This window comes from Mya arenaria, chromosome 13 (assembly GCF_026914265.1).
Source record: "Mya arenaria isolate MELC-2E11 chromosome 13, ASM2691426v1".
Classification (NCBI taxonomy): Eukaryota; Metazoa; Mollusca; class Bivalvia; order Myida; family Myidae; genus Mya; species Mya arenaria.
In genome coordinates, this window is record NC_069134.1 from 30042170 (window position 1) to 30062592 (window position 20423).

Here is a 20423-nt window from a genome sequence, read left to right on the forward strand (position 1 = left end):
TCCTGGAGAAAGAAATGTACCAATCAAAATCAAGAATAATCATCACACAATATGGCGCCAAATCCGGAGACTTCATGAACTTTGCGGGAAACTAAACAAAATAAAAATTTAGTACGTAAATAGTGGTATGTTCAGGTAGTTTTCATTTTGACATAAGTCATAGTTCATGTTTTTTCTTTAATTAAAGTATCTATCATATGTTTTACTCTGTACTTTCCGAGAACAGTTTTCTTACAGTGACTTGATTTTTGGAAATTAAATGTTATGATTGACAATGCTAACTACTTCTACCAGATACTGGCCATACTCAACAAGCTGAACGTTATTGTCAGAGTATAGCGCAATGAAGCAAAATGGATAAAGTGAGAGTATTTATAGTGAAGGATAAAAATAAAAGCACGAGTCTAGATACAGTGTGGCTAGCAGAGCCTTAAAGGCATCAACTGAGCCTGATACAGTGTCCAGTCGGAGGCTGTTCCACTCCTTGATAGTTTGAGGAAAGAAGAATTGTTGCCGATAGCTTGTAGCACATTGTGGTTTCTTGAAGCTAAAGAAGTGTGTTGATGTATGTCAAGAGATATGACTATGAGACTGGGAGAATATGTTTGGTTTTGTTGATGGCAACTAGATCAATTGAGATTTTGTATAAGAGATTGAGGTCGGAGATCTTTCTGCGGTCCTGTAGTGGGGTCTATTTGAGGCCTTAAAGCATCTCGACGATGCTAGATCTATACTGGTACTTGTGTTTTACAAAGGGTGCACCTCGACGTTGTACCATTTCCAGTCTGTTAATAGCATCTTTTTCATGCGGGTCCCAAACGGAGCTAGCATATTCCAGGGTTGGTCGAATAAGTGATTGATAAGGATTTCTTTTGTTGATGAGGAGGCAATGTTCATGTTTCTTCTTACAAAATTGGGGTTTAGATTGGCTTTGTTTGTTATGGTGCTGATGTGTTCCCCCCCAGTCTAGGGATTTGTTGATGGTGACTCCAAAATATTTTGTTAAAACTACATGCTGAAGAGACTGGTTGTGAAGAAGACATGTGAACCTTTGGCAATGAAAGAGTGGTAGATTTAGGTCTCAAAAGCGGTAGATCAGGTTCAAAAGCTGTAGAATTTCTAATTCCTTTAATTTTCAGTCAAAAACAAAGATGTAAACAAAAACATTACATTTTTTTTTTTTAGATTTTCGGAAAATATGCGTAAAATACTTCATGGTTTAGAGACTTGTCAAATGTCAGTCTTTTTAATTTAGAAACAGAAGGAATATTACCTCTGACTTGTAAAAACAAGTTCATATTCAGAGGAGCTGCTAATAAATCTAATCAGACAGCCAAAACAGGTCGGAGTGTATTCGTGCAGACGACTGCAGAAATGTGTTTGTTAATTTTCCCGCCAAAATGTTGTAAAATTTTATACACTAGAATAGATAATTAATAACACCTTGGAAATGTTTTTTTTTTAATGTTTTGACAGTCTTATGATATCTTTTATATTTACAAATGCTGATTAGTAGGATGCCAATTAACAAAGAATGCTGATGAGTAGTGATGGGATATCGGAAAAATAATCGGTTAAATGTTATTTATTTTCATAATTTTCTATTCAGATATTTATGTCTTAAAAGTGAATGTTTTACTTAAATTCTAATGATCTTTTGAAAAAGTAAAGAACTTAAATTACAATCTGGTGTATACATAGCTGGCATTTGTGAGAACTGACTGGTATTATAGTGGTATATACCTCTGTAACAATGTACATATCTAGCATACAGCAAGGAAGTACAAATATTTAGTTTCTCTGGATGATAAAACTGTGATTGTCTGGAAGAAAATAGTCATTTTTTGGTAATATTATTGTAATGGTTACGTTAGTGAAAAGTTGCACCATGTTCCTACTGCTTGTTGCTAGCATTTTTGTCCCTTGTCGACAGATAGATACAATCGAACATACCGTTATAAAATACGAAAATCTATCAAAGTTTTGCTAATTCTTTCGAACTTATTTTTTGACGCTATGGGCGCCGCCATATTGACAGTTGTGCCTAACTGTACGATGTTAAATCAATTTTCATTGGATAACTGCTACGAAATACTAACGCTTCATTGGCTGACCATTTGCCGGCATACTTCGGTTTTAACCATTACGCATTAATCATGTCTGATATTTCCGATACTTTAAACTTTCGGACAGGCAGGCGTTCTTTCTGTTAAAGTGGGGACAATATATTAGCAAAACATTAATGATGATTACACAAACCTAGCTCTTGAGTTCCAAAATATAATGCTGAAGCCTGACATTAAAATACTGGACGGGAAATTTCAAAAGATTGTTTTTGTAAGTCTTTTTACAAAGACGACAAATGGCGATGTTCATATTCAAATTGTCCTTCGTCGGTGGCAAATTTAGGGCGATCTTTTGAAATCCAAAGACCTTCCATACATTAGACTTAGTTTTGGATCGTGGGTGATTAAATATCTCCGACTCTCTATTGCCTTCTGCTAGAGCGGCCATTTTGCGCGCTTTCAGAGTTATTTCCAATTCGGAAATCTTCGTTCGTACCCGTGAGTATTCGTACCCGCTATCGACTCGGAAAAAACACAATCAATTATCGGAATCGGTTGGGCTTTTCTAGCCGTTAATCGATTATACCCGCTAATCAGCCCATCACTACTGATGAGTGGTCTTTTGTACCGTACTGGTAACCTAGCAACGATCTCGGCCAAAGTGTTAAGTGATTTGACAAGTTGTTTATTGCACCATGTTCTTTAAAGTGACAGATTAATAGGGTATTTTAGCAAAGTTGATAGAATTTTGAGGTAGATTTCTACGGGAAAGCGGTATGGTAGTAGAGGCGACTTAAAAGCGGTATATTTTACCTACTGTCGGTAGAGTTCACATGTATGTGTGAAGGCGAAAGTCATAGTGGATTATTTTTTTCTTCCTTGAGGTGCTGATGACTTGGCATTTGTCTTGATGGAATTCCATTTTCAACTTCTATTCCCATTGTCCAAGTTGATCTACATGTAGGTCTTTTTGCAGGTTTGCAGTCAAAAAATGTTGGCATCAGTAAGGTAGGGATGGTATTGTCCACAAAGAGGCATCAAGACCTTGAGGAATATTGTTGATGTAGTATAAAAGAGGCTTGGGCCAAGCACTGAGCCTTGTGGAATGCCAGATGCCACCTTGACTGTGTCAACTTGTGAAGGAGAAGACTGTGTGAAACTTTATCAAACGCCTTGGAGAAATCCACCACAAGAACGTCTGTCTGCTTACCCTTTTCAGGTTTGATGATATGGCATCTGTGAATTCAATGAGCTGTGTCTCACAGGACAGACCTTTACGGAAGCTTTGTTGTAGTGGGTACAGGGTTTCGTTGATTTCCCCATGCTGTATAATGTGTGGTAACAATGTGTTCAAGTAGTTTACAGCATATACATGTAAGTGAGATCAGACGGTAGGTTTCAGGGTTGTATCGGCTCCCTTTCTTATAAATTTGAGAAACATTTGCTTTCCGCCAGTCATCGTGTGTAGTGCTGGTAGAGAGTGAGTAATTAAAGATGGTGCAAAGGATAGGAGCTGACGAGAAGAAAGTTCCTTTAATACTCGAGCGATTCCATCAGGACCTGGAGATTTGTAGGTTCAGTTTGTTTAGTAGCTTTTCTACCCTGTTGTTTGTGATGGAGATATCTTGGGCAACTGGATGTTTTGAGAGGTGGAACATAATTCCTAGAAGTAAATTAATGACTGGAGCAAGGAGTACTTTCAGAGAAGACTGACTTGAATTGGCGGTTCAGGATGTTGGCTTTAGATTTCACAATGTTGTGTTTGTGCTCGAAGTAATTCCTCATAATTCCATCGACAAAATTCATTCATCCAAGACCCAAAGATATTATAATATTTGCACACTAAATTCTGCACAAAAAAACTCATGCAATCATACCAGTACCTACTTATAAGCATGGTGAATATAATATTGGATGCCCCCTAAGTACATTAACTTATCAAAATATCTGTATACTTAGTAAAAATGGCCTGCAGAGTGACATGTACTCAGTAAAAATGGACTACTGACATTGCCTACCTTTCAAAACTAGGCGGAAAAGGAGTAGGCCATATTGGACCAGGCCGAAAACATCTGGCAGTGATAAAATGGACTAGTGGTTAACTTGTTTATTTCGATGACTACTTAGTAGAATCAGTAAATTTTGACATGCACTTCACTTCAGATTGAGTACCATCGCTGTTAATATGGACACTCGTCAGCAGAAAAGGCGGTGGAGGTCCTCTCCTGGAAAAAGAGCTCGGTATTTGAATTAATATTTTTATTCAAAAGGATTCTTATTATGCATGGGCATGCTCAAAATGATTTACAATTGGTGTTTCGTAAGTACAAATTCATATCCTAGCAATATTAAATTGAATACTAAATCTTGGAAATTTCATACAAATTAAGTTTGATTCTTGGCAAAATGTATATGTGAAACACATATTTCTACATGTACCGGAAGGCTCTATGACTCTGGTACAAAATGCTTTCCTCTGGATTTTGTTGTTGTAAGCATTATTTTGCAATTAACTTGCAATTATTAAGCATGTGTTGTGTTGTTATGTTTTTTCGCTTAGTTATTTAAGACCGAAAATGTTATGGAAATTTACTTACTGTTGCAAATCACACTTACTGATTCCAGGTTTAACCATTTAAATGATCATGATGATACTATGTATAAAGAATGTATTGCTTGATTTTGTGAACTTTCGATTATTGTCCGATAGTAAATCAAAATGCTTGGTCCGATTCAATTCGATAATCAATAGTAAATAGAGTTTCAAACACTATATAATAATGATAATAATTTAAACATTAATGATTTTGTATCCTAGAAATGAAAAGAGGCAATCTTAGTCAATCTTGATATTTTTTTATCTTTTTTTCAACAACTTCTTTGTCTCATCAAAATTAGCCCATCTTATTGAATGATTGAGGGATATTTTCGGGGAAAAAACTTTGCAAATATTGTTTCCTTAGGACCCATAATTCCTTAAAATGTATATACTGGGAATGCACTATTTTTAAGTAATATGTGCACAAATAAATGCATCCAAAAGGTGACATTCATTTCGTTTTGTTTTTTTTTGTCACAATTTATGGACATTTCTTAAATATTTCAGTGTTGGCCTTGACTTCGGCCATAGTCCTTCCCCGAAGAAAAGAAAACTTGATCAGTTGGAAGTTAATCCAGAAAATGTGTTAAAGCCCGAAAAAAGACCATTTACAATTCGATCTTTCTATGGCAAACGTGACAAGAACCATTTTCCCCACTCCCCTGGCCGGAGAAAGGCTGCTGAAAAAATCTCTGAAAGGGCGTTAAGTGATAACACTGATGATTCTGAAAATGACAGACATGCAGAGAAAACTAGGAATCATGTGTCTAAATTTGATTTCCATTCATCTGGATCAGCGGAAAGTGACACAGACACAGGGACAAGGTCAGTCTTACGGCAAAGAAATGAGAAATCAACCACTGCCAAGAAAGTACCTCTACAAGTTAAAAAAGTACATGTAACCCCAAAAACTACTCAGTTACCTAGAAAGACTTTGTCAGCCTCAACTGGCAAGTTAACTGACAGAAATAAACAGACGACGCCACATTCCAGTACACCTTTATCGGGTGGGAAAAAGTTCTTTAAAACAAGGTCTCCAGCAGCGGCTGACAAGTTGTTCGGCAGTGTCATGGTAAAGAAAGGATTTGATGTCAAATTTGTTTCAAGGAGGTCACTATCAAAACTTACTGTTGAAAGCAAAAAAAGTAGTAGTAAAAAGAAAGCTGCTACTAAACATGTTCAGAAAGTAAAGGCTTGGGAGGCTACACCATTTATGGAAGAAATGCCAGTAAAATTGGATGGCACTCAGGTTGTAAGTGACGAAAACAATGAGAGCATTTCTTATGATACTGATGCAGCTGAACATTCTGAAAATGAGTCTCCTGAGCAGGTAGCTGACAATTATGAAGAAAATAAAGTCAAAGTTGACTCCGGACATGAAACTGGGAATTCTTCGGATCTGTTCAGCAGTTCACTGGGTGAATATGTTAAGAGTAGTTTAAATAGTTCTAAGTCAGATAATTCAACAAAGCTCACAGTGAAGGAGAAACTTGTGTCTGCAGAAATAGGGCTAATGGCAGACACAAATAAAGTTGTTTCAGACAATGATGATGATGGATCTTTGTCTTTGATATCAACCAATGTTAGTGATGGTACTGAGAGTGTTGGGGTATCCGAGGACTTGTTTGCAAGTGGGCGAACTACTCCCAGTGAGCAGACTACAATGTCAAGCAGTGAAAGAAACACTCCAGTAAAGGATAATCAAGTAGGTGGAACTTTTACATGATTTATGATTGGCGAAGTCATAGTGTTTTTGATTTGCATGTTTGGTTAAAGACGTACCAAATTGATTCCATGTTATGCGCCAGGTTAGAATTTAAGACTCTACCTACCAAACAGGTAAAAAGAAAGTGCTTTCAGAAATTAATACTCTTTGTTCTTAAGGATTATTCCTGAAATCAGGATTGAGAACTTTATTTCAGACTAAGTACAGTTGTTTTTTTATCAGACATTTGCATAAAAAAGTAAGAAAAAACGGAAGTACCTTCAAATGAATATAAATGACTTTGGAAACAATTTTCAAAAGTGGTCTGAGTCCCTTTAACCAGTGTAGGGCATGAATCTTTCATACTCAAACAAGACCCCCAGCTATTTTTCAAAATTGACAATAATCCGTTGTAAAAAAAAAAACAGATTTTAATTGGAATGATAAACCTTCCTACCTAATGACGCTTAACATAAAAACATTTAGCATGGCATGTTAGATTGACATGCCACCTTACCACCAGTGGTCGAAAATAGCTCAAGCCTTGCACTGGTAAATTGCTTTCTGCGCTTGCTAAAATTCTGAGCTTTATGTAGCAACGCTTGCTGATTTTTTATAACAAACACTAGTTTAAGAAATCGGGCTTGTTCTTTTGAAACACGAATTTTGATGACTGAACCACCTAGTGATGTTCCGATAATTGATTATAATCGAAAATTGATTGGTTTTTGGCCTGAAATTGGAGACAATCGATTTTATTTGGTCATAATTGATCATCGATTCAACGTGGTTTTTCTTCTTCCTCTCATTATTTGCGCTGGTTAATATCCGCCAATTTTCTCCTTTGAGTTTATTTATTCATTCGGAAGTGTTCAGTTGTTATCATTAACAATATGGCCGAAAGCAACAACAACACTAAATAACTTTAAACATTCGCATAGCATAAGCATAGTTAAGGATTATGAGTTTTTGTACAAGAATAAAACTACAATTAAGGTATTGTCAAAACCAATTGTACTATCAATAATCTGCTAGTTACTTGAATGGAACCGATTATCGATAGTCAAACTGGAACCCATTCCCAACACTAGAACCACCCTTTGTGACCCTTATATACGTTATATAACTATTCGTAAGTGTTCTACCAATGTAACTAGTCACATGATGAACACCGACAAACACACAGACACAGACTTGGATTCAATAATTTTTATACTTAAGTACTGTACTTCTACATGCAAGTTTTAAGTTTTAAAACTGTCCTCTTGTTCATTATTTCAGGCCAGCCCCCGGTCAGCCAGCAGCAACTCTGTCCCACCTACTCCAGACGAGGGGAAAAAGCTGTTTCCAATATTCACCAAAAAGTCCTCCCCACAGTGTAGTCAAATCAATAAACTCAGGTCTGAGCATTTTAAAATAAAAAGTGTATGGCATTATAATAATTTTTGTAGTTGTATTTTTCAATTGTGAATGATGTTTCTAGAAGTATTTACATAAATATTAATAAAGAATCTCATCTATAACATCTGTAGTCTTTCGGTATTTCATAATATACTGAGATCAAAAGTTTGAGCGTGTGGGTTGATCTACACAAAAGCACATCGAAATAAGACTTTGATGAACAAGCTTGAATTGTATTGCTTGTTATAAAAAATATAATAACAAACCCTTTACATGTTTATAAAATCCAGAAATTGAGCAAGCATGGTGAGCATTTTACAGGTGCAGGGCTTGCTAGCTTTTAGAAATTCAACCATTGCAAACAGACCTGCTGATGAGAAGTGACATTACCACTTGTGTTTACTGAATATGTGCACTTGAGTCTTGACTTTAATATTCAGAACTTTTTTCCCATGATCAGGCAAAGGACGTCCCCCGGAGGGTCTAAGAGGTCCCCAGGTCAGCCTGCCAACTCACCACTCCTCAAGTACACACGCAGCAAGGATAAACTAGATCAGATGATGCTGGTATGCTCTGATGATTTACTATCACTTTAAGGACATTTTAACTTAAGTACTTTGTGGTTTTGTTGAAGAATTAACAAAGCAAAAAAAAAAATGGTTTAGATAGGGTTACATGACTTACATACTTTTCAAAAACTGGTAGGGTAGTTAGGCTTTTTAGATTAAAGTAAACTTTGGGGACATGGGGCAGTTATCCATACAATGTAACAAAATCCGAATGATGGTTTCCATATTTCATGAATAGCATAAACAACTTCACTACTTATACATTTGTAATTTAAGTGTTTGAGGTAAATGTATATCTATGAGTGACTTACATGTTTGAAATGGTGATTTACATGTATAGACTGCAATATGTGTTGATATTCCTGACTTGTGTATTTTCAGGATGCTGGTCAAGTGAAGCGTTACGGGGCTACACAGTGCGAGGTGTGTGGTATGGTATACACACAGGCAGAGCCTGCTGATGAGACAACACATTACAACTTCCACACAAGCGTTCTCAATGCTCTTAAGTTCCCAGTAAGTGCTATTGTCTGGTGACAAACTTGCCCCAATTCCTTGAAATATCTTGAGCGTAACAGGTTTAAGTATCATATTTTATTAACTTGCTTAAATTTGATTTATAAACATTGACATAATTGTTTACCATGATTATCCTTAAAATGATATGCTGTATTTACCTCAAAACTCTTTGAAAGGGGGAAAATTACACATTTTATACTCAAACAACTATAGTATGTTAGCTTCATCATGATATTAGGGACTTGAGTCTTAGTTGTTAAGACTGATTCCTTTATGTACGGATGTTAATGAATATCAAATGCGGTATTAAGGTATAACACTACTATCCATATATTTGCCGTCCATAGATTTGGATAAAATTATTCGTGAACAATCCTACTTTTCTGTGTTTCCTGAAATAGTTATGTTTGTTTTCAACAAGTATTATTATTACTTTTAATTAATGAGTATTTCTTTTGGAATGTGGTAGTAATGTTTGACCAGGTTTCCTAATTTTCACTTTTGCATGTATAATACATTAGAATGATGAAGTGTAACTGTAAGTTTCATGAAGTTCTGATGCAATTTTAAAACAGTTAATACGTCTGTTATACCCCCATTATGTGTCATGCTGTTGGAGGGAAAGAAGGTGTTTTGACGGGAGCCAGTCCCTACACTGATACAACCCTCCTAGATGAAAGTTTGTGACTAGAACAGTCCTCTGTGCTCGAGCTATTGCCAGGGGTCTACTTAGTCACATACATGTTTTTAACTAGTGAGAGATTTAGGGCCACCATGGCCTTCCTGTTTTTCCAAAGGGAGACTTTACATTTGGGCCAAAGGTCTGCAGTATGACTCACATAATGGTAGGAAATTAATATGTTAAATGTTCAAAACTGTTGTATATGAAAATATTAATTTTTGTATTATTATGTTGCTCTAGGGTTGGAAGAAAGAGCACCTTGTTCGTGAGTTTATGGAGACTGGAGATCGTGTCATTATGGTGACTGCAGATGACCAGAAATATGCAACTAAGAAAGTAAGTCAGTCATGAAATCAATTTATAAAGTATCAATAAGTATGTTAAAATGGCATTTGTTTCCTATTGATAAAAGTAATTGAAAGAGGATGGCTTAAAATTCTTTATTTCACCGTTAATTATTCTTATTCTCCTTTTTTTCCCAATTATAAAAAGTGTGAATAATCTAATACTAACAAAATATTTCAGTTTAGGGTTTGAACGTGATTTTTAAAAGGGCAGGGTGCTTGAGAAATTAACTTCAGGTACCTACCTGGTAACACCTATATTCAGACATCACCTTAGTGACCTAATGAAGCCAGCCAGAGCGACAATACAGTATAATTATGATTGTATCAAGGGACAAGGTGCTAAGTGGTGAAAAAGGCACATAGTATTGTTTTTGAAGAACTTAAATAAAAGTTTGAGAGAGAAATGTGTTTAAATGAAGTTGTTTTGGTTTCAACTAATGTATTTAGTTTGTATGTATTTATAATTACTTACTCAACTTTGAAACAAAAAAGGACGTTTTTGATTATTTTGCATTTAATTTTATGACACACTTAAAGATATATTTTATGAACAGGTTGAGGACATCAACAAGATCATGGGAAAAGAACTTGGATTTACAGAACCAACGCTAACCTTCAAACCATCATACAAGGTATTACATGTTCTGACATCTTGCAGGCTCAGGGCATTTTCTATAGTAACCACAGGTCGTACTATCGGACCCATTCCCAAAGCAAAATATAAGATATTTCCCAATCTTCAGAAAAAATCCCAATCAAAAATAGTTTTTTTGTTTTTTTTAGAAAGTCTTTTTACCTGTACTGGGTCATTTTCAACATCCTATTAAATTATGTGATGTAAAGTTTTTTTTTGATAATCATTGATTTCCATCACATTCAGAGATCAGTATGAAATATTATCCGTCATGATTTATTGCAATTTAGATATTTACACCCCAAGGATTGATATTTCAGCCATTTTGGGTGTTTTAAACTTTAAAAAGGAAAATAAACTAATATAAATCATTTTCTAATTTGCAGGAGACTAGCCAGCTTTTTCTTTTAACTGTAAAATTTCCCAATTTCGGCATTTTCACGACGCAAAATTTCCCAAAAATGTCTAGGGTCTGTTTCTCAAAATGGGCAGAAAAAGCCCTGAGGCTTGACCTCAGATAAATCTGCTCTCAACACATTGACCTCTCAAACTTGTTTGAAACCATTTTTGTTCTTGCTTAAGCTTCAAATTTAGTATTGAATTGTCAGCTTTTAATGCATATGATATCCCATGATTGTCTAAATCTTCTTATATTAAATTAATTGATAGCACTCATATGTGTCAATAAATGTACTAGGCAACATTTATTGGTCTCTTTCCGACGAAAAAATGTTAAATGTGAAAGCCTTGATGTTGTTATACAAAAGCTTGAACGTTGGCTATATTCCAAAACTATTCAAGATATTCAACTTGGCGGTATACTAGGTTCACATGTTTCCAGAGACAATATTCACATTGATTTCAAGGGCACATAACTGTTTGGCTTTTATAATTGAAGAGTAATGCCCTTTCAAAAGAAAACAAAACAGACAAGCATTGATGTTTGGTCTGGGGCGCTCTTATAATGTCCTTACATGTACGTTCTTATAGTCTGTGTGATGTTAACAGTTGGGTATGGTTGTCACTACCAGCTTATATGTCCTATATCTCCGCAGGCATTCCTGTACATATCTGAGGAGAAGCGTGTTGAAGGCTGCTGTGTATGTGAGCCCATCTCACAGGTAAGTGCCTCCTGGGTGATTTACATTATAATGTAGGGTCTGATTTCATGTGCTATTCCATGAATTAAAGCATTTTGACATGAAAAATTCACGTCCAAATGTCTTGATTATTTCTGTTTTTAGTTCATGTTTACGAATTTTGAGAATATTTTTAAATAGAAGGGCTTCAAATTGAAAGCTGATATTAAAGCTGAAAGAGACAAACTGTTAATCACTTCATTATGTGGAGTGTCAGTGTCACTTCATTATGTGGAGTGTCAGTGTTCCAGAACATTGAAACAATTTCATACATGTGTGCATGTTTAGTTCATTGCTAAAAATGTTCTTTAAAAATCAAAATATCTTTTGCTAAGATTGGTTTGGGAATGGTAAATGGAAGATTTTACATGTACTTGTAAGTGTTATGCCTACTAATGTGCATGTGGTACCTTGTCTTCAGGGCTATCGTGTGTTACCAGACCAGAGTCAAGAAAGCCAACACCACCCGGGACAGAGGCCCTGGTATTGTAGTGATTCTCCGGAGAAAGCGTCTATCGGGATAAGTCGAATATGGGTGTTCAGCCAAGCTCGACGGAAAGGGATTGCTTCAAAACTCTTAGACTGTGTCAGGTAATCTGGGATGACAGTCTGCATTTATTTACTTTTTAAAAGTAATCAGACTTAATATGGTAGTAATGTTTCCTTATCCTATCTCTTTAGAACAGTCTTTGCTCTTAAAAAAAAAAAAATCCATGGCTCCATGGTCTTAAAAGTTGGGTTAAAAACCAAGGGATCAATATGAACATTAATTAGTCATAACAATAAATGACACTCATTATATTCAGACTTGAGATGAACCAACCTGAATTCTTATATAACTCAGTTATATTTGCTTTATTATATATAGTAAGAAAATGTAACAAGTCCTGTTGTATAAAAGTTATTGAGGACCGGACTTGTGCCAATTTTTAACACTGATGATAAGTTGAATTGCTAAGAAAATACACAGCATCATGTACGGTATTTTTATTATGCCCCCTTTTGAAAAAAGTGGGGTATATTGTTTTGCACATGTCGGTCGGTCGGTCGGTCGGTCGGTCGGTCTGTCTGTCTGTCGGTCGGTCGGAATACCAAATGGTTTCCGATCAATAACTTGAGAACGCTTTGACCGAGGGACCTCATACTTGGTATGTGTATTGGTCATCACCAGCAGATGAACCCTATTGATTTTGAGGTCAGTGGGTCAAAGGTCAAGGTCAGTGTGACCTTTACATGAAAAACGGTTTCCGATCAATAACTTGAGAACGCTTTGACCCAGGAACCTCATACTTGGTAGGTGTATTGGTCATGACCAGCAGATGAACCCTATTGATTTTGAGGTCAGTGGGTCAAAGGTCAAGGTCAGTGTGACCTTAACATGAAAAAACGGTTTCCGATCAATAACTTGAGAACGCTTTGACCCAGGGACCTCATACTAGGTAGGCTTATTGGTCATGACCAGCAGATGAACCCTATTGATTTTGAGGTCAGTGGGTCAAAGGTCAAGGTCATTGTGACTGTAAGCTGAAAAAAGGTTTTCTGATTGTCCATATTTTATTTAAGTGTCCAAATCCTACTAACAATTTGGCTCCCAAGGGGGCATAAATGTTTCACTAACATCTCTTGTTTTCATTTTAGGCTCTGGGCTTTGTATGGTATCGAGGTTCCCATAGAGTTGTTGGCTTTCTCTGATCCGACCCCAGACGGCAAAATACTGGCTACAAAATACACCGGCACATCAAGCTTTCTTGTCTACAAGTATCAATGATGAACACTAATTAATGTTATCTCTTTAGTGTTGTGATTAATGGTTTTGTGGCTGTGAGAATACAAGTTTAAGAGGTTGTTGTGTGTAAATGCATTGTGACTCTTAAGTCTAAAAAAGAACAGGGGCCTTATTCAATATCGTTCTTATCCTTAACCTTAGACATGCCTTAGTGATCCCATTCAGTCCATAGACCAGTTATTTTTACAGTCCAATGAAAACTCTGAGTTCTAATCTTAAAATTAAACAAACATCTAAGATGGTTTTTGAATACAGCCCCTGAGGCCATATTCAGTATAATCCTTACCCTAAGACACGCCTCACTGAATTCATTCACTCCATTGGCCAGTTATTATTACAGTCCAATCTTAAAATTAAATGAGATGATTTTGATCTGAAGTAGTTATTGAATACAGACCCAGACTAATAAATGATTATACAGAAATACTTCATTCTACTAGATTTTACTTAGTTATGTTTTAAATGAATATTGTTAAATATTACACTGATGGTTAGGGATTTTAAAAGAACATTTAATTTCTTTTTGTTAGAGTCACACGATATCATCATGTACTGGCGATATTTGATTTGCAAGCGTAGAGCTGAGCTCCACAATGCTTTTAATGCAAAATGTGGATGTAATGGCTTAAGTTCATCAGATGTAGTTTTATTCTTTGTCAGTAACAAGAATCTCTGCTTAATTCTTAAGAATTCTCGAATGTGTGGGGAAATGAGGGGTGTGTCCTGGAATACCCCTTATCATATTTCTAAAAAATAATTAAACTAAGGCAAATAATGCCAGTCATGTTTGTTTTATAAAAAAATCTTAATTAGACTTCTATGACTTCATCGCAAACACTTAACAGAAGGTTTTAACTAGACCCATACTCACTTGGTTATAAATTGCCCCTTTTTTTCGCAAATAAATTAATGAATTTGATACATTATGTAGAGAAAATATGAAAGAATCAACTTCTATGTAATCTTTTAGAATGTTGGAAGTTAGGAGAACAGATATCAGTAAACTTTTTTGCATCACTGTCAAAATTGAAACTAGGATAAAATAACACAAGTCAATATTAAAGCTCAAAGATAATAGCTTTTGACTATGACTTGAAATCCATTACCATAAATGTCTTCACATTAAACTCACTAATGGTGGTGGTGTGTAGCAGGATTTATATTGTGTTTTTTGATGGACAAGGAGCTTCTAGAAAAGAAGAAGTTGATTGTTCTTATCTGATTTAATATTGCATATACTGGTAATTATGGTATATAGAAATCTCTCAAAATATTGTTTTATGCTTGGTTTTACTATCAGATTGGATCCATTTTAGGCACATCCTATAAAGTTACACCATTCTTTTCATGAAGCATGTTAGCTATTTATATAAACATGTTTTATATTGTAGTAATTTGGACTAGAAGACTAGATGTTACATGATCATACATGTATGTTAACCAAGTTTTTTGCAGTATTTTGACATTTACTTGTAAAAGTATATGACAAGAGAATGGTTGGAGTGATTATTCATTCACCAAACAGCACCCATTCATTTATTTATCATTTTATTACATGTTGAAAGCACAACATATGCAACTATAATATGTTTATACAAGAAATATTTTTCATCTAAATCATAAGGAAAGATACATGAAATATTTTTTTATCGGAATCACTTTAGGGAATATGGATACATGAACTTTTTTCATCTTAAATTATGGGGAAATTTTTCATGAATTATTTTTCATCTTTATCATGACGAAATGTTGATACTTAAATTATTTTTATTTAATTACTTTGAAATGTTGATACATAAACTTTTTTCAACTAAATCATGAGGAAATGTTGATAATTGAATTTCATTTCATCTTAAGCATGTGGTAATGTTAATACTTTAATTATTTTTCAACTCAAGCATGTGAAAATGTTTATACATCTTGTTAAAATGTGGTAATGTTGATTTTTCAATTATTTTTCAACTCGAGCATGAGGAAATGTTCATACTTGTGTTAATATGGTAATGTTGATTCTTCAATTATTTTTCAACTCAAGCATGTGAAAATGTTCATACTTGTGTTAATGTGGCAATGTTGATTCTTCAATTATTTTTAGCTCCACTGGCCGAAGGCCATGGAGCTTATGTCGTCACAGATTGTCCGTCGTGAGTGCGTGCGTAAACTTTTACTTTAAACGACATCTCCTCTGAAACTGATAAGCGGATTTTGACAAAACTTCACAGGAATGTTCCTTTGGTGGTCCTTTACCAAAATTGCTCAAATGGTTCCGGTCCATTGCACAATATGGCCGCCAGAGCTAAAAATAGCAAAATCTTTAAACGACATCTCCTCTGAAACGGTTCGGCAGATTTTGATGAAACTTGACAGTAATGTTCCTTGGGTGGTCCTTTATTAAGATTGCTCAAATGGTTCTGGTCCATTGCACAATATGGCCGCCACAGCTAAAAATAGCAAAATCTTTAAATGACATCTCCTCTGAAACGGATAGGCAGATTTTGATGAAACTTGACAGAATTGTTCCTTGGGTGGTCCTTAACCAAAATTGCTCAAATGGTTCCGGTCCGCTGCACAACATGGCTGCCAGGGCAAAAAAATAGAAAAACCTTTAAAGAACATCTCCTCAGAAACCGATGATCAGATTTTGATGAAACTTAACAGAAATGTTCTTGGATGGTCCTTTATCAAATTTGCTTCAATGGTTTCGGTCCACTGCACAAGATGGCCCCCAGAGGTAAAAATAGAAAAACCTTTAAACGACTTCTCCTCAGAAACCGATGATCAGATTTTGATGAAACTTGACAGAAATGTTCCTTGGGTGGTCGTTAACCAAAATTTGTTAAATGGTTCCAGTCCAATGCACACCATGGCTGCCAGAGCTAAAAAATAAAAAAAACTTTATACGACTTGTCGTCGAAACCGATGACCTTTTTTCGATAAAATTTGACAGAAATGTTTGTTTGGTGCTCCTTTACTCGAATTGCCCAAATCATTTCGGTCCACTGCACAACATGGCAGCCAGAGCTATTAAAGTAAAAAAATTTTTTAAATAACTTCTCAAAAATTGATGATTGTATTTCTATGAAACTTGACGAAAATGTTCGTTAGGTGGTCTTTGCTTGAACCTTTTGGCCAGTGGAGCACAGGCACTGATGTGCCTCTTGTTCAATTCAAGCATGTGGGAATGTTGATATATGCCATGTACTAATTCTCATCTTAATCACGACAAAATGTTGACTAACTGTTTTTCATTTTAATTCTGTGGACATTTTGATACATGAAATATTATCTATATTTTATTTTAATGATGTGGAAACAGAGGATTTTCAGTTATTTTTACACGATGTGTATTTCAAAATATGAATAAACATGAAATATAAGAGTATTGAGAGTTAATATGCTCACATCCCTCCCCCCCCCCCCCCCCCCCCCCCCCCCCAAAAAAAAAAAAAAAGAAAGAAAAGAAGAGAGACGTCGATAATAATTATATTTTACACTATTTGAGGCTGGGTGAGACATAGTGCTTGTTTTGTCGATGTCCATCCAGCTGTATGCCACACTCAGACATAGTGCTTGTTTTGTCGGTGTCCATCCAGCTGTATGCCACACTCAGACAGAGTGCTTGTTTTGTCGGTGTCCATCCAGCTGTATGCCACACTCAGACATAGTGCATGTTTTGTCGGTGTCCATCCAGCTGTATGCCACACTCAGACATAGTGCTTGTTTTGTCGATGTCCATCCAGCTGTATGCCACACTCAGACATAGTGCTTGTTTTGTCGATGTCCATCCAGCTGTATGCCACACTCAGACATAGTGCTTGTTTTGTCGATGTCCATCCAGCTGTATGCCACACTCAGACATAGTGCTTGTTTTGTCGATGTCCATCCAGCTGTATGCCACACTCAGACATAGTGCTTGTTTTGTCGATGTCCATCCAGCTGTATGCCACACTCGGACATAGTGCTTGTTTTGTCGATGTCCATCCAGCTGTTTGCCACACTCGGACATAGTGCTTGTTTTGTCGATGTCCATCCAGCTGTTTGCCACACTCGGACATAGTGCTTGTTTTGTCGATGTCCATCCAGCTGTTTGCCACACTCGGACATAGTGCTTGTTTTGTCGATGTCCATCCAGCTGTTTGCCACACTCGGACATAGTGCTTGTTTTGTCGATGTCCATCCAGCTGTATGCCACACTCGGACAAAGTGCTTGTTTTGTCGATGTCCATCCAGCTGTTTGCCACACTCGGACATAGTGCTTGTTTTGTCGATGTCCATCCAGCTGTATGCCACACTCGGACATAGTGCTTGTTTTGTCGATGTCCATCCAGCTGTTTGCCACACTCGGACATAGTGCTTGTTTTGTCGATGTCCATCCAGCTGTTTGCCACACTCGGACATAGTGCTTGTTTTGTCGATGTCCATCCAGCTGTTTGCCACACTCGGACATAGTGCTTGTTTTGTCGATGTCCATCCAGCTGTTTGCCACACTCAGACATAGTGCTTGTTTTGTCGATGTCCATCCAGCTGTGTGCCACACTCAGACATAGTGCTTGTTTTGTCGATGTCCATCCAGCTGTGTGCCACACTCAGACATAGTGCTTGTTTTGTCGATGTCCATCCAGCTGTGTGCCACACTCAGACATAGTGCTTGTTTTGTCGATGTCCATCCAGCTGTGTGCCACACTCAGACATAGTGCTTGTTTTGTCGATGTCCATCCAGCTGTGTGCCACACTCAGACATAGTGCTTGTTTTGTCGATGTCCATCCAGCTGTGTGCCACACTCAGACATAGTGCTTGTTTTGTCGATGTCCATCCAGCTGTGTGCCACACTCAGACATAGTGCTTGTTTTGTCGATGTCCATCCAGCTGTTTGCCACACTCAGACATAGTGCTTGTTTTGTCGATGTCCATCCAGCTGTTTGCCACACTCAGACATAGTGCTTGTTTTGTCGATGTCCATCCAGCTGTGTGCCACACTCAGACATAGTGCTTGTTTTGTCGATGTCCATCCAGCTGTGTGCCACACTCAGACATAGTGCTTGTTTTGTCGATGTCCATCCAGCTGTGTGCCACACTCAGACATAGTGCTTGTTTTGTCGATGTCCATCCAGCTGTGTGCCACACTCAGACATAGTGCTTGTTTTGTCGATGTCCATCCAGCTGTTTGCCACACTCAGACATAGTGCTTGTTTTGTCGATGTCCATCCAGCTGTATGCCACACTCAGGTCCACTCTGTATCTTCTTAACGTTTTTAAAGATTTTCATGAAATTTGGGTCAAGACATCTTGCAGAATTCAATATTACAGGACCCCAAGATCAAGGTCAAAGGTTTGAGCCATGAATTTCATGTCCGCTCCATATCTCCTTAACCCCTTCAAGGTTTTTTATTGAACTTGGTTAATATTTCAGCCACATTTACACAACATGCAGATCCTGGAGGATGCCCTTGCTCATTGTCTAGTTTCATACCCTAGATTTTACGTTGGCTCCACATCTCCTGAACCCCTGTTCACCCTATTGATACAACTACCACAATACGCTCCATGTCTAATGTTTTGAAACAGAACAAGCAAATGAACTTCCATAACTCTCAAAATAAACATCAATGTTGAAAAATTGAGACTTTGTTATACATGAATTTAGGTTTTTGATGAAAACAGGGTTTTTAGAATGAAAATTTTGTTGGGTAGGTGGTGTGTGGGCATCAAACATTGGTTTCCACCCAATAACTTGAGTTGACATTGAGTCAGTAGTGATGAAACTGGTGAAGGTAGGTTATATGAAGAGCTAGCTTGGGATGGTCGGGGGAGGGGTTCAAGGTGAAAAAAATGAATAATTGGTGTTCAGTGAGTCCCTTCAGCTTCCACAAATTGTCATATCAAAAATTATTTAAAACAAACATATTCACATGAAACTAAGTATAGATATTGCAGCAACACTAAACAAACAAGATTCTTAACTCGATTAATTTTAGTCGTCTCTTTATAAAAGTAAAGAGAATTGCTGTTGTATTTTTCATTATTGGCTATTCTTCAAATTGCACATATATAACGTCTGGTTTGGTCGCATTGCTGTAAAAAAATATTTCCATTTCAAAACTGGCCAATATGAGTTTGAAATTCGTGAAAATGGCACGTAAAAATATTCAACAAAATAAAGCATATTTACAATATTTAAAAGAAATAAGAATTTGGATAAGAAAGGATAAGCAACTACAATTTTTTAAATAAAAAATCAGCAATACCAGGGAAATATTTTATTGGGCCTAACCAATACACCAGATGTATACACCTGTAAATGTCAAATAAATGTATTTTGGTGATTGTGTATGGAGTTTACGAATAACATTGTTGGAAACTGGCAAACTGTTATGACACCTTTACCATGCTATTAATGTAGCACGATATTTACATCATATTGGATTTAAGGAAGGAACCGAGTAAGTTATATTTAAATTAAGAAATCTACCTTACTGAAGAAAGCAACTGCCACTACGTACACATTGGCAACTTTGTGCCTAACCAGGGCCATTTTGGTGCCTAATTATGGCCAACTTGGTGCCTCGTGGACAACTTGGTGCCTAATTTTGTGTCTTATCATGGCCAACTTGGTACCCAATCATAGCAAACTTGATGCCTAATCATGAAATCACTGCCTAATTTGGTGCCCCATGGCCAATTTGGTGCCTAACTTGGTGTTTCATTATGGCAAACTTTGTGGCTAATTTGGTGTCTCATCAAGGCCAACATGGTGCCTAATCATGGCCAACATGGTGCCTAATTTGGTGTCATCAAGGACAACATGGTGCCTAATCATGGTAAACTTGGTGCCTAATTTGGTGTCATCAAGGCCAACATGGTGCCTAATCATGGTAAACTTGGTGCCTAATTTGGTGTCATCAAGGACAACATGGTGCCTAATCATGGTCAACTTGGTGCCTAATTTGGTGTCATCAAGGCCAACATGGTGCCTAA

At 36.7% G+C, this 20423-nt stretch overlaps 1 protein-coding gene across 3 annotated transcripts; it reads left to right on the top strand.

Moving 5' to 3' along the window:
- The first annotated feature begins 45 nt into the window (after positions 1–45).
- LOC128215229 (N-acetyltransferase ESCO2-like) lies at positions 46–16827 on the top strand. 3 transcript variants are annotated; one of them, XM_052921936.1, is made up of 11 exons: positions 46–135; positions 4230–4307; positions 5173–6370; positions 7652–7770; positions 8232–8337; positions 8722–8856; positions 9782–9877; positions 10443–10520; positions 11578–11643; positions 12083–12252; positions 13300–16827. In XM_052921936.1, the coding sequence occupies exons 1-11, from the start codon at positions 128–130 to the stop codon at positions 13427–13429; spliced, it is 2184 nt and encodes a 727-aa protein (XP_052777896.1). In that variant the 5' UTR covers positions 46–127; the 3' UTR covers positions 13430–16827. The 3 variants fall into 3 exon arrangements, with proteins under 3 accessions (XP_052777896.1, XP_052777897.1, XP_052777898.1); XM_052921937.1 differs by having other exon boundaries at positions 46–125; XM_052921938.1 differs by having other exon boundaries at positions 56–111.
- Positions 16828–20423: the final 3596 nt, after the last annotated feature.